We start from the raw sequence: 15,563 nt of genomic DNA on the forward strand, positions 1-15,563 counted from the left end.
TAAATTTTTGCAGGATTTTACAATGGTTAGTGTTGATTTATTTCCTGACACTATATATCTTGTATTAATATATCAGATGACAGTTTTGTTTTTATTCCATCCAGTATATTGATATTTAATCACAAGAATGACTCACTTAAAAAAAATCCATAAAAAGACACCCTGATTATTAATTGAGAAACTTATTATAAATTGCAACTTATACAATGTTGCAATTTATAATAAGTACAGTTAACTCTCCACACATATTATCACCACTGTTAAAAGAGCTACTCTCAGAGATAATGGTGTAGTTAGCCGAAAAATTCAGCCAAAGGCGCAGTAAATTTCATCTAACAGCCAAAATATCCAAATAGCAGTCATTGCTCATGTAACCTCCTAATTCACTTTTATTATGGTCAATAGTACCCTCTTCAAATATATAAACATTTGTAAAGTTTAAAATCAATCTAAACTTGTTTAATTGGCTAAATTAATGATTTTTGAATCCATAATTCTGGCCAAAATTTTCTTAATTCTGGCCTAAAATTGATTAAGTTGAAAATTTCAGGTAAAATTATTTATACAAAATAATCTCAGTCTCTAAGTGTTTATTGAAATATTTTTTCAAATGCTTTTTGTTTTTTGAGTTGGATCTTAGCTAAAAATTAGTATATTTAAAATAAATATAATGCAAAAACTTGAAATTTGTCAAAGATAGTGAATAATATAAGACTTTAAATTAAAACAAAAAATATTTTTCGCCATTGTATAATAAAAAGAAATGTATGTATATTTTCAAATAATTAAAAAAAATTCTCTTTTTTATTTCATTTGTATAATTGTATTATTATAGTTTTAATGGTAAAATAAAACTATTCATTAATTTAAAGAACAATTAAATATTAAAAAAATTTCTTTTTTACAATTAAATTACTAAAAATCTAATATTGAAGTATGATTGGACAGAAATAAATAAGTTAAAAATAACAAATATTTTGTAGTTTTATTTAATTAAAAATAATGCACTATTCAAAAATAAGATAGTAAATAGTAATGTTATGTACTTCTTGTTTTCTATAATAAATGAAATTTTGTCATTATTTCATATTGACTGCTATTTGGATATTTCGGCTAACTACACTATTATTTAAAAAAAGTGTATTTAGCCGAAAATATTCAGCCAAAAATAGTTAGATGTTGAACCAATAAAATATTCAAAGATTAATATGAATTTTTTTCGGCTGGGTGTTGTTAGCCGAAAATTTACTGCGCCTTCAGCTGAATTTTTCAGCTAACTACACCATTATCTAATTTCAAGCCAATGAGCCTGTTTGGTATAAATTTATACAAAAACTATTTACTGGGATATTGGAAATATAATTATTTGTAACATATATCACCTAAAAATAATTGCTGTATCAAGAATTTTTTTATAATTACTTTAGATTACATAAATAAAAACTTTTTATACAACTAGATTAAAGTTAACTGAAATTTTATTTAAAGTTGTTTTTTGAAATTTATTTTATTTAATTATAGCAGAAGTTAAACTAAAGCTTTTTTTTTTGAATTTAATAAATTGTCAACTGTAATATAATAATTTCAAAAAATAAAATAACAATTATATAATATGATATATATTTTTAATAAAAGGAGAACAAAAAAAGGGAGATGAAAGAAAAAAAGTTATAAAAATTGTACATTGGTTGCAATGTTTCCAGTGAGAATTGCATAAGGACTAATAAAGTCAAGTAAATCCTCCCCAGCTACAACAGCACAATTCTCTGGGATCTCTGTTCTGTTACCTATGAAAGTTTTTGGAGAAATAAGGATAAATCGTTCACATCCTCTTAAAGTTTTTTTTGCTTCATTCTTAAGAATATTTATGTCAATTTCTCCTGTTGAATTTGTATGGATTGGATGCCCAGACTCTAAAGCTAAACTATACTTATATTGCTCATCACCATGTGGTGTTAATGCATCAACTGAATGAGTTCTTCGTGCAATCAGAACTAGATACTTACCTAAAGTAATGTCAATTTCTTTATACCCTAGAGGACCTGAACATACTACTGGAATATTTTTTCTATCTTTTAGTCCAGGTTTAAAAAATTCATCATATTTACCTTCTTCCTTAGGTATCAATCCTGAATGTTCATAGTACTCAATTTCTTTAACTTGAATCTCTTTATTTCTGAAATTATTTGAGCAAATACCATTCCCACCATAAATTTCTGTAAAAGTAATTGTGGAAATACCAAGAAGATTTGCTAAGCCATATGTGGCTTGATGCATACGAAGCATAAATTTTGGAAATGATTCTTCATTTAATAAAGTAAAAGGACTTAAAAGTAATTTATCAAAAATGTTATTTAAATTTAAGTAATCCACTAATATGGATATTATAATCAATGGAGCTCTTGGAATGTAATTATCATAATCAAACTCTTCAAGATAAATAAGACCACCTATCTCAAATTCTTCGATTGTATATTTAGAGCCAAAGATTTTGTCTTTCTTGGTAATGATAGATTGAGTATGTATAAAATATAATAATAAAATAACATTATTTTCATCACCTAAGCACTCCAACCATAGTCCTTTGGAATATTTAATCTTTACATGATTACACAATAAATCCCAAAATTGTTTTGCCACATCATAACTTTCAAATACATTTGATTTTTTATCTAAAATTACTCTTGTTGCGATTTCAAGTATCATTGGTATTCCCCTTATGGCATTCACTATACTAATATAAATATTATTTTCTACAAGTGAATCTGCATCATAGTTATTATCAAAATACCTAATAAACTTATTAAAAGTTTGTGAAGATTCACTTAAATTCATTGGTGGTAAATTTAATTTTGCAGTACGATACTGTGATGCACAAATTATATCCAAAGAAGATATTTGGGATGGTGCAGTACCAGTACATACAGTAATTATTAGCGTATTATCGGTCTCTACAATATCAGCTATAATACGAAGAAATGTAGTTGTCCAATATGATGAGAATTGAAATTCATCAATTTGCAAAATTACGACTAAAAGGGCATCTTCATCCAGTTTCATTTCTTTACGAATTAATTTAATAATTTCCTCATAGTTCATAATTTCAGATATCAATTCTTTACACTTCTCAATACTTGATCTAGTCCACACTTTTGCAAAAAAATATATTGCAATACACATATTAAGAATATTTACTGCCTTTTCAATGTCCTTGGGAATTCGAGGATATGTATTTGTTTCAGGATTCTGTTTTTGTTGTTCTCCTAATAAATTTAAAATCTCTTTCATATTAATAAATATATGTTTGAAGTTTACTTTGAAAGTTTTTACACATCTTTGAATCCGGTCATCTTCAGCAATAAAGTTCTCAATTTCAAATCCTATACGAGTCTTTCCAACACCATTTCCACCATAAATTATAATACCCTGATAATCTTGCTTACGATTTGTACCATATACAAGAAAAATGTTAGTATATATATGGTTACAAATGCTTTCTTGTATATTAAGGCGTGGGATAAAGGGAACAAATATGACAGGTTCTTCATCAGCTGAAAAATGGTCTCCAAGCTCCAATAATGATTCAAAAGAGATTTTATTTATCTTGTTAGATTCTAAGGATAACATCACAAATTAGAAATGAAGAAATTGTTTTGTAATAACAGTAATATTAGGAAAAATATAACCTGTTGGCTCATAAAGAGAAAGTGGACGTAAACGTTTTCCTGCATAAAATGAAAATGTTTAAGAAAATGAAGTAAAGCAATGGGAAAGCCAAGTCACATTCATTGTGTTGACTAATTTTTTATGACTTACTTACCAGTTACAGTTTGTTCTATGAAATGGAAGTGTGATGGTAAGGAGCAGGAAAAAAATGAGATTATTATTGGTAAATATGACAGTGTACAGAAAATAAAATAAAACAATAGATAAGTCAAGCCACATTTACTGCATTGACTAATTTACTTACCAGTAGCAATTTGTTGTCCTATAAAAATGTGAATGTGATGATAAGAAACAGGAAAGAAAAAAAAATGAGATTGGCAAGTACTCAGTATTATTAGTAAATATAACAGTACATAGAAAATGAAATGAAACAATGGTTAAGTCAAGCCACTTTTACTGTGTTGACTAATTTATTATGACTCACTTACCAGTAGCAAGTTGTTGTTCTATAAAAATGTGAATGTAATGAAAGAAGCAGGAAAGAAAAAAATGAGATTAGTGAGTATTTAGTATTATTGGTGAATATTTCAAAGCACAGAAATAATGAAGCCAAACATAATATCAATTATGTAAAATATACCATATGCTAATAATTTTTTGAGACATTTGACTTTTGCTTCATCATCTACTGCATTTTGCAGAACACTCTCTGATCTAAACACCTCATCTGGGCACTTGATATAATAAGCTTGTAATCTAATATATTCATCTCTTGTTATTAAATTTGACTTTAACAAGTGGTTAAGTTCTTGAAAGAATATATTTGGAGGTGTAAAAGCTGAAGTTGAAGCTGAAGAAGAAGACATATTTTCTTTTTGTGTAATATAGAGTTTTACAACTTGAAAGATTTTTTTGAAATTTTTTATGGACTAATATATTTATATTTGTTAAAAATATTTTACTGTTCTATTATTGTATTAAATCATAATTTAAATGATGATGTTCCATTGTTTGATCAATAATGGTGAACAACGTGATCACAAAATTATTTATTATATATTATCCCCTGATCGGCACCATTTACACGATTAGTCATACCTACTGGGTAGCAAATTTTATATGTTTTATTTATCCGTTTCTAGGAAATTTTGCGGTAAAAATTAACTATTGATTATACTATAATGGACTGATTTGAAAATTTGAGTAATTCGGAAAGATTTGCATTTTCAAAATGAGAAAAACTTTCTTTTAATTTATTTGTAATCTCAATATTATTTTAAGTGTAATAGTAATAGTTCCGAAGCTTTTAAAATTTACTCACGATATACTATAAAACACTTACTATTGTGTAAATGGCAGGGGATAAATAATACTTATTTTGAAACTTTTTAATGTGAGAGAATTCTATTTCAGTTATTAAATTCTTGACTAGCAACTGCAAAATAAAATAATAGAATCTTGCAAGAAAATATATAATTTTTATCATTATTTTTATTATCTTAATGTACTGTTCTTATATTAACATTATTTTTCAAATTAAAAAGTTCGTAATCGAATCATAATTTAAATAATACTATATTAAGACAATTATGGCGCTAAAAATCTCTTTGAGAAAGCAAAGACATTAATGGTACATATGGTACATTTACAAAAATCAGATCATATTATTCGTACACCAAAATAGATGAAAGTACTGAAATATCATGACCAGTCTCTCATCGTCAATATTTTTGATTGAAATTTATTTATTCTATAACAAAATGAGAGTTGCTGATGGCTAAATATATTTTATGATACATAAAATTTGTGTAGCCAATTGCCACAGTAAACTAAATAAAAAATTAACTGTCATCAGAAAAAATTATTAAAATTTAAATTATTCACTGATTTAATTCGGTATCCAGTAAAGAAATTGTTCAAACACGTACGGAACCGGTTTGTATCACTATAATAGATAATAAATTATTTAATTTGTATTACTTATTTTATTTTTATTTTTTAATATTTAGAATGAACACAGAATGTACTACATAGAAACTATGCAAGAATCGAAAGTAATACAAATAAGAAAACTAAAAACTATGCCGCCCTCAGATGACTTCACTGGTCATTGGAAATAAAAAAGAAAAAGATAGTTAAAGAAATCCTTTGGAAATCAATAGCTAACACCAAAAATAAAATCTATCCTGCAAGAAAAAAAACACATTTTTTGCGTATTTGTTTTCGTTAAAAATTAGTGCTACTATCAATACTGTAAGAGGTAGAATAACGTGGTGCAAATTTTAAAAAAGGAAATATGTAAAGAATTCCAAACAAAAATAAAAATATAACAAACTAAAAATAAAATAATATATATAGGAAAAATCTATTCAAACGAAACAGGCGTAACTTTTGCCTTCTTGCTTTGAATTCAGATGTTGAGTTCATTGGAAAGAACATCATTAATTTGATAAAAAACGTTGGGAGGATGCGATGAGGAATATCGCGTTGCCAACAACCTAGAACCCTTATGTTTGCAACGATCTTTCGGAAAGTTTCTCGTTGGTCGAGGTCAAGTACTCAAGTTGTTTGATACGTGAACGATATTCAACGTCACGTGAATTTTCTTCAAGTTGTCTGACAAACTCCCCTATAAAAAAAGAATTCCAGACATACTTGAGTCCTCCTAGGCATTTTCCGGAAATTTTCCGGAAATTCAAAACGTCTTGGCATCTGGAATATTGTAATTTTTCAGACATTTTCCGGACACCTGAACATTTTCCAGACACTTTCAGTTAAGGATGGTCATCGGTCCTACCGGTCCTACTCGGTCCTGGACCGGTCGGTCCCAGGACTTGTAGGACCGGACCGCGGTCTTGCATTTTTTTGTGGCGCAGTAGGACCGGTCCTGAGGACCGACCAGTCCTCATACCGGTCTTCATATAATAAATGAGTTTTATATTGAATAAACCTATTAATCTGACAAAGGTCTTCATAAAATAATATAAAGACCGGCCATTTCCAAACCAATAAATAATGACAATCACTCTTCCCACTTGTAGAGTTGCTTGTCAAAACGCTGAAACTCCGAAACTCCAAAAAAAGCGTTTAAGCGGAATATCTCATCATCCAGTGATCATAAAAGGATGAAACCACCACCATTCGAATCATCTCAGCGAGACGCGTCGAATGGTGACTAAATCATGTTTCTAGGATCGATAGATAGTCGGTAATTATTGAATTTATTATCAAATAGTTTTGCTGACGTAATTTTTTTTTATCAATTCTAAAATCATGATTTTTATACCATTCGACGCGCCGCAGCGAGACGATTCGAATGGTGGTAAAATCATCCTTTTATAATCACTGGATAGCGAGATATTGCGTTTTGAAGTATTTTTTCTCAAAGCTTTAAATTTTGCATGACGTTGTGATTAAGGTTGCTTGCCGAAACCTGTTTGGCCTAATGCCGAAAGGTGAAACCTCTTATATAGTGCTGAAACGCCGAAACGCCGAAACTGCGAAACCTGTCAAAATTGCGAAACTGCCGAAACATGCCGAAACCTCTATAATAGGTTTCTCCGTAGTTTCGGCATAGTTGATCATAAGATTTGCATATAGTTACGCCAAGTTACACCAATTAATAATATAATTTAGATGATCAAATAATCTACAGATAAAAGATTAAACTTCAATATTTTACCGTCGTCTTAGTTCTTTTAAGCTTTATCTAGTGTTAGAATTTTCATTTCTAACTCCCATATTAATATTATGATATTACACGTTTTTACAGTTTTTTTTTAAGGGGCTTATATTCATTAAAGGAAAATGCGTAACATGCATTTAATAAACCCAATTCCGTCATCTCCTTTAACACTGAACTAAAGTTTCTTTTACTTTCTTCCGTTTTCTTAATAATAATATTAATAATAAACTGTTTCAAATGACTGATCACATAGAAGATTCACCCATTAAAATGAAAAATAGAGGAGGTCGGCCACCTAATAGCATTTGGGAAGATATTAATAAAGGAGAAGCTGTTGGTTCTGGCAAATTTGCCGCCTCCTGCAAGTACTGTAAGAATACATGGTCACGCGGTGAAGTTTCAAAGCTCGAAGAGCATCTTTCAAACCATTGTCCAGATGCGCCAGCAGCAGTTGTTAGAAGGTATATGACTAAAGTAATGGAACGGCAAGATAAGTCCAAGTCATCCAAAAAAAGAAAATACTCTGAAGGTCAAAGTAACATGGATGATTACCATGATTCAACAGAGCTTAACGAACAAAGATGTACACGAATTAATCGTGCATTAGTTAAATTTTTTATTGCGTGCAGAATTGCGTTTAGAGTAGTGGAACATCCCTTTTTCATCAATTTTATAAAAGAGCTTAATGCCGGGTACAATACACCAACAAGGGAAGTATTAGTAAATCAACTACTTGAACGTGAATTAGCTCAAGTGAACTTCAAAGTTAATTCTGAGCTTGAAAAGAAAACGAATTTAACGTTAGGTTTGTTAAATTAAATAGGCTATCATACGTCATTTTTATTTAATCTTACTTACTATATAATATTAATTTATAATTTAGCCTTTGATGGTTGGATGTCTGGTACACATCGTTCAATTTGGAACTTCATTGTAATGACTCCGTCGCGTAAAGAATATCTTTATCAACTTTCTGATTTGTCTGAAAATTCGCACACTGCAGAATATCTAGTTACGGTAATTGAAAAGGTTATAGAAGGTATTGGAGAAGATCGAATATGTGCTGTAGTTTCCGATAATGTGGCCAATGTTCGTAATGCACGAAAAATTATACATGAGAATCATCCAAAGATTGAGAATGTGCGATGCGTTGCACATTCTATCAATTTAATTGCATGCGACATCGTCAAGGAGAAGTTTGGGGAACGTTTATTAAAACGTGTTAATATTTTGACAACCTTTTTTAGAAGTTCTCATCAGGCTAATGCAAAACTTGCTCAAATAATTAAAGAAAAAGGAATTAGTGGAGGAGGATTAAAATTATATTGCAAGACACGCTGGACTACTGCTAGTGAATCCGTAAATTCAGTAATAAATTTGGAATCAGCACTAGAAGAAATGGCCAGCGATCACGATAAAGTGCTAACAAATAATAAAATAAAACCGATTATTCAATCGAGAAATTTTTTTTCAAATTTACGAGTTCTTGGGTTTGTTCTGGATCCTCTAAGAAAAGCGGTACTTTCATTAGAATCGAGAAGAGCTACACTTGCAGATTGTTTCCTGAGCTTGGCAAGACTTGCAGCTACATTAAAAAAGTTACCCAAATCATTAAATTCTGCATTCCAAAGTCATTGTATCAAAGTAATAAATGAAAGATTTGATGAATTCGATGATAATAAGTATATTACTTGTTTTTTTATGGATCCCAGATTTAGAAACGCGCCACTTAAAAAATGCGCCCTCATGAGAATTATCAAATGTGCAGCTTCAATCGGGAAAAATTTAGGTTTCGACTGTTACGAAGCTGAAACTTTATGTGATCAAATACAGAAATATATTAATGAGCAAGAGCCATTTGACCTAGATATCGGTTTTGCTAAAGATAATCCCGTGAATTGGTGGAAATATATTAATACCGAACCAGAACCAGATGTCCTGCCAAGAATTGCAAGTTATCTATTTGCAATATGTCCTAACTCAGCAACTTGCGAACGTGGATTTTCGACTTTAGGATGGCTATTTCATAAACGTCGCTTAAATCTTAATGTGGATAAACTAGAATCCATGTGCAAATTAATTTTGTATTGGAAATCCAATTCAAAAACTGAACTTGGATTTTATGGAATTGATCAAAAAAAGAATACTCGTCTTAGTGATGATGAGATCAATATACGTATTGCAGAAGCTTTTGCAGAAGATGACGATGAGGAATATAATGAGGAGCAAGCTTCTACTCAGAGATTAACTACAAGTGGCGAAACAATACCTGAAGACAATTGCCGTGTAGTAATCGAAAGTCTATGGATTGATCAATTTGTTAATTTATCGCATGATTCAATTACTAGTGAAATCGGCGATATTCCAAGAGATATATTGGATGATTCAGATGAAAATAATGCGGAAGATGATGAAGTTGATGATAGTGGTAATAACAAGAGACCCGGAGAAGGTGACTATGATTATGATATAGATGATGTATTAGGTATGGATGACGGTGATAATAATGATGATAATTATGATAATAATGAGGAATAATAATAATGAGAAATAATTACAATAGTTAATCCAATGAGAATTAATTCTAATATCATGTGATTTAAATAATGATACTATTTAGGAAATAAATGATGTAATTATGCAGGGCAAAATATTCGCGATCAAAGTCCAGTTAACATATAATTATGCAGGCAATGCAGGCAATTGTAATTTTATATTATATTTTAAAACATTGCAATTTAATTAAGGAATAAGGATAAGCATATTATATTTTAAAAATAGTGCAATTTAATTAAGGAATAAGGATAAGCATATTATATTTTAAAAATAGTGCAATTTAATTAAGGAATAAGAATAAGCATATTATATTAGAATCAATAAGTTTTAAGGACTTCGTTAATTAAATTTATTACATTAGATCAATAAATTTTAAGAACTGCGTTACAAAAAAAAATTTAGAACTGCGTTAATTAAATTTATTACATTAGAATCAAAACTGTGTTTATTTTGTTACAAATACTTTAATTATGTAGAATGTTATTATGTTCATCAGTTCATGTTTTAAACATTATAACGAATTTTAAAATTATTATAAATATTATGAAATTTGAATTTTTTTTTCGCAATTCAAAACCAAATTGTATTTTAATTTTCAAATTGTATTTAATTTTCAAATTTCAAGTTACGAAAAAATCATAAAAATAAAAAATGGCAGCATTAGTACCTTTTGTCCCACCGCCACCACCAGTATTCCAATAGACGATTAACGCAGCTAGGCAATTAATCGCGGAGCGGAGAAACTTACATCAGCAATTCGAAAGAATTGCAAACCGTCATCATGTAAATGCATGGACAATAATAGCAAATAGGGTGTTCGTTGCAACGGGATTTGCAGCGACACCCAGGCAATGCCAAACAAAATGGAATGCCCTCAAACGAGGTTATGAAAACCTCAGTAGGATAATAAATAATAATGATGACGACATTCCTATTATAAGCCCAAATAGTTTCGATAGAGCGTGTTTTGCTGATATGAACGATGAATTCTGGTTACAAACTGGTAATTATTATTAATTATTATTTTAAATTAATTTTATTTAGGCAATTCATTCAATTCATTAATATTTTTATTGGATTTTAGATCTGTTTAGACGAGAGTATCGACGGCAGCATGCTGCGCATGATCGACGTCGATATGAATATAGATTGCGAAGGGAAAGAAGAAGGTCACGATCTAGGTCTCGATCAAGAAGTAGATCAAGAAGTAGAGATAGAAGACGAGATAGAAGTAGAGATAGAAGACAAGATAGAAGTAGAGATAGAAGACGGGACAGAAGTAGAGATAGAAGAAGAGGTAGAAGCAGGTCCCCACATAGAAGATAAAGATATTATTAAATTTTAATTTTTATTATATTTTTAATCGTGTATTTTATTAGTTTAATATTAAATATTATAAAATAAATATTTACATATAAAAAATTATATTGTCTTTAATCTTTATTCTTATAAATTGTTTAAATGCCGAAACTCTAATTAAATCATATAGAAAGTATTGCCGAAACGCCGAAACAGTTTCGGCAAGTTACGGCAGTTTCGCGATTTTGATAGGTTTCGCAGTTTCGGCATTTCTTGATGATTTCGTGAAACTAGTTTCGGCAGTTTCGCATACGCCATTCTGCCGAAACCCTCTAGTTTCGGCAAGCAACCTTAGTTGTGATGATATCCAGGTGATTTGTAAAAAAAAAAATTTATATTAAAAATCATCCCAATTAGTGTTCATTTATAAAACAAGGCTATTTCTAATAAAGTTAGGGAAGAAAATCTTTTTTTATTTGTAAAAAAAGAAAAAAGACTGATCGGTCTTAAAAAGACTGCGGTTCTTAAAAAGACCGACGGTCTTATTATATGTGATACAGGACCGAAAGACCGCGGTCCTATACTAAGACGGACCGGTCTGTCTTTTTATGGTGTAGGACCGTAGGACCGCGGTCTTCTAGGACCGATGACCATCTTTACTTTCGGTGACAATTTCCGGACATTCTCTTTTTATATTCTTTTGTTCCAAACGCTTTTCTTTGCTTTCTTCTTAGTAGCTTTATTTTGTTTGCGAATTTCTTCTTCAAAAAGTCATGTCGTTCTAAGCCACGTTTAAGATTACGGCAACACCTATTTTTACGGCGTTTTTTTCTTTCGATAAAGGCGGATAAAGTGGGCAAAGCTTCCTATACGGAATATGGTAATTTTAATAATAATTCGTTTGCTGACTAAACAGTCGGTAGACGTTGAGCATGAGGGAATCGCAGGATCAAGTGTGGTATAAAATTCACTATTGGACATTTAGTCATATGAACCCGAGATATCGCGCAGTTTGTTGTTGAGAGCGAACTACATCGAAGCTAATGTTTTTGTATTCTTTGAAAAAACAAGACCAAACCTAGAAAATGATCATTTATCAGAGTTTTTTCCAGAATTTTTTTTATAGGGTTTCGGTTTAATCTTCTGGGTGTTGGTATAGGCATATTCAGCGGTTTTACTCAGCTCATAGCGTCGTATAATAATCGTACATGTCAAGCCCAAACGGTTACTGCGAACTTCTTTTGGTCGATCAAGTTGTTGTAAAACTTGATTGTAGTAGGCTGTGGCGATAGGATTGACCCTTGCTGGGTTTCGATACATCGTTAAGACGTCTTAAAATGATGGTTACAACGCCATCGGTATTTTGATAACACTGCTTGACCGCTGCTATGTTTATAATCACATGGAATAAAAATCCTAAATAAATGACGTAATTTTTGTGAAAAAACTTGATGAAACATTTGGTGAAACGATTTCTGTCATCCTTTTTTTTCCTTAGTGCGACAATTTTGTCCAATACAAGTTTACGAAATCGGTTGAAATACTTGTGTATACGCTTTTCTAGAATTGAGAGAAAACGTAGATGAGGAAATTTCTAAGTGCGAATTTAATTTAAAGTTCGGACGTTTGGAGCTTGAGTAATACTCTTTAAGTGTGGTGAGACCTTCGTTATTTGTGATCACCAAAAAATGAGAATTATTCGAATCAAAAATCTTGGGTTAAACTGTAAAAGGTAATAACGAGCAATTTTTTTTGTACATAGTGAAGTCCACGTGTGTCACAAGTACATGACGTGGACGTCGTAGAGCCAGGATTATAGAGGAGGAGACGGGCCTTACTCGGCTGAGTATCTTGCGTGTTAGAGTTCATAGTTCGTACATATATATATTAAGGTTGAAAAAGACCAGGATAAAGCAAATTTCACATGATGGTTATAGAGGTTGGAACCGGTTAAGCTTAACCGGTTAATTAACCGGTTAAAACGGTTAACCGGTTAAAACATTTGTTAACCGGTTAAAAAACAATTTTTAACCGGTTAAATTAACCGGTCAAAATGCTGAAAATATTTGTAATTCTGGCCAAATTCACAGTGCCGGCCAGAATTATAAATCACGGGACTTCGGATAAAAGTTTGGCCACCAGTTAAAATACCAACGGACCAGGTGGTGGAATTTTTTGTTATATAAAATTCATATGCGGGCCGAAATTCATAGTGCCGGCCAGACAATTTTGGCCTGAATTTCGTCTTTCAGCTAGAGTTTCGTTTCGATAGTTAGAGTTTTGGTCTGGCCTAATTTTGGCCGGGATTAAAAATATATTTGATGCTAATCCTGGCCGAATTTTAATGCTGACTAGGATTGAGTTTTAACCGGTTAATTAACCGGTTAAAGGTTTGGTTAACCGGTTATTAACCGGTTAAGACTTTTTGGACCGGTTCCAACCTCTAGATGGTTATAGGTATCTTGTTGCAATTGAGTCAAATTTATCAAGAGAAAAAGCAATATCTGAACAAAAAACCTTAATTAACAAATCAATGGAACAAGATATTAGAATTGGTATTGTTGATTACAAAAACTGTAATGGTAGATCTTGATAAGATACTACATATTATAGATGAAGATGTTGTAGAAACAGTAATTAATTCAGTTGGTGAAGCAGGAATTTGAAGTATTAAAGAAATTTTATTATTTCTTAATCAAATTTAATTTTAAAAACTATTTTAGACCCAACATAACCTCCTATTTCAATAAGAATTCTTGGGATAGTAGAGATGTTGGCACAAAGTTAGTTAACATATGCAATTCTCAACTGTAAAGAATTCCTTTTTTTTCCTGAATACCATTATACTCTTAGTTATTCTTTACCCAGTTTTATGAATATAATACTTTAGATATAACAACTAGATCATTAAGAAATGAATTGTGACAACTTAAACATTAAGGACTTATGATTAATATAATACATTGGAGGTTTGAATTTTTTTTTTTCCTCTGGCTGGAAATTTTAGTTATTTGTTTAGGATTTAATTCTCCAATAAGTAATTATTTTTGCTCTTGGTGTTTAATCAAATAAAAAAGATCAGCATAATGATTAAACGTTAATTGGACAATTTCAAAAAATATGAATAATTTAAAAAATAATTCTACTTGTTATCCAGGTCATAAAAAAACCATTATTTGATATGATTGATATGGAAAATTATCTAATTGATGAATTGCATGTTATACTAAGAATTACTGATAGATTATGGAGTTTATTAATACATGAAATAATTGCATCTGGATATTTTGACATAGCACGTGAAATTATTATTGAAGAGATGCATCGAATTGGTATCCACTTTCAATTTTGGCAAGAGAGATTCTAATAAATGGTTATATACTTTACTTATAGGCCAAGACAAGCTTAAAGTATTATGTTATTTTAATTTGGAAACAATTTTAGAACCTACTTGAGTAAAAATGATATGAAAGTTATGGATAATCTTTATACTGCATTGAAGAATGAATATACTGATCCTACAGAATTTCATGCTGCTAGCTAAAGCTGTAATGCATGGCTTAAATATTTTCTTATTCCTTCAATTGGAAATCCTAAAGATGCTGGTTTTATTAGAGGCCTTTACTAACATGCTAACATTACACTATACATGCATGTATTAGTATGGCTATGTAAAAGAATTTATGAAAAAAACATCATAAATGGGGTAGAGCTCCGCACAGGTCAGGTCAGGTCGGGTTACCTGGTTAACCCTAACCAAAATTTTTTTTCAGGTCAGGTCGGGTCAGGTAAACCATTCTGACCTGACCCGACCCATTTGACCCAAAAGTATTCATGTCACTTTGGGTAACTCAGGTTACCCAAAGTTTTATTATTAAATATTGTAAAAAAACGTTTTGTAACATTTTTTACTTTTTGTTTTATATAAAATGCTGAAACTGATAGTTTCGGCATTTTTTTTTTCGATTTTACATGTAAAAACGCCGGAATCATTAGTTCTGGCATTTTTCCTTTTGAATTTACATGTAAAAACGCTGAAACTGATAGTTTTGGCATTTTTTTCGATTTTACATGTAAAAGCGCCAGAATAATTAGTTCTGGCATTTTTCTTTTTGATTTTACATGTAAAAACACTGAAACTATCAGTTTCGGCATTTTTTTTCCGATTTTACATGTAAAAATGCCGGAATCATTAGTTCCAGCGTTTTTCTTTTTGATTTTACATGTAAAAACGCCAAAACTGATAGTTTTGGCGTTTTTTAATTTATTTGACCCAAATATATGTCAGGTCAATGGGTCTGGTCGGGTACTGACCAGCACGAATTTGATGACCTGACCTGAATATTTTGGGTCAACC

At 30.6% G+C, this 15,563-nt stretch overlaps 2 protein-coding genes across 2 annotated transcripts; both read right to left on the minus strand.

Annotated features, from left to right (window-relative positions):
• Positions 1-1,668: 1,668 nt before the first annotated feature.
• OCT59_006356 (uncharacterized protein) lies at positions 1,669-4,532 on the minus strand (the record flags this gene model as incomplete). The annotated part of the gene is made up of 6 exons (XM_025313882.2): positions 1,669-3,614; positions 3,687-3,725; positions 3,821-3,835; positions 3,971-3,988; positions 4,155-4,172; positions 4,307-4,532. The coding sequence occupies 6 exons, from the start codon at positions 4,530-4,532 to the stop codon at positions 1,669-1,671; spliced, it is 2,262 nt and encodes a 753-aa protein (XP_025186380.2).
• A 7,763-nt stretch (positions 4,533-12,295) lies between these two features.
• Positions 12,296-12,526, minus strand: OCT59_006357 (uncharacterized protein; the record flags this gene model as incomplete). Its single annotated transcript, XM_066141219.1, has 1 exon — positions 12,296-12,526. One exon carries the CDS (start codon positions 12,524-12,526, stop codon positions 12,296-12,298), a length of 231 nt encoding a protein of 76 aa, XP_065998031.1.
• Between the last annotated feature and the right edge of the window lie 3,037 nt (positions 12,527-15,563).

Source organism: Rhizophagus irregularis, chromosome 14 (assembly GCF_026210795.1).
Source record: "Rhizophagus irregularis chromosome 14, complete sequence".
Taxonomy (NCBI): domain Eukaryota; kingdom Fungi; phylum Glomeromycota; class Glomeromycetes; order Glomerales; family Glomeraceae; genus Rhizophagus; species Rhizophagus irregularis.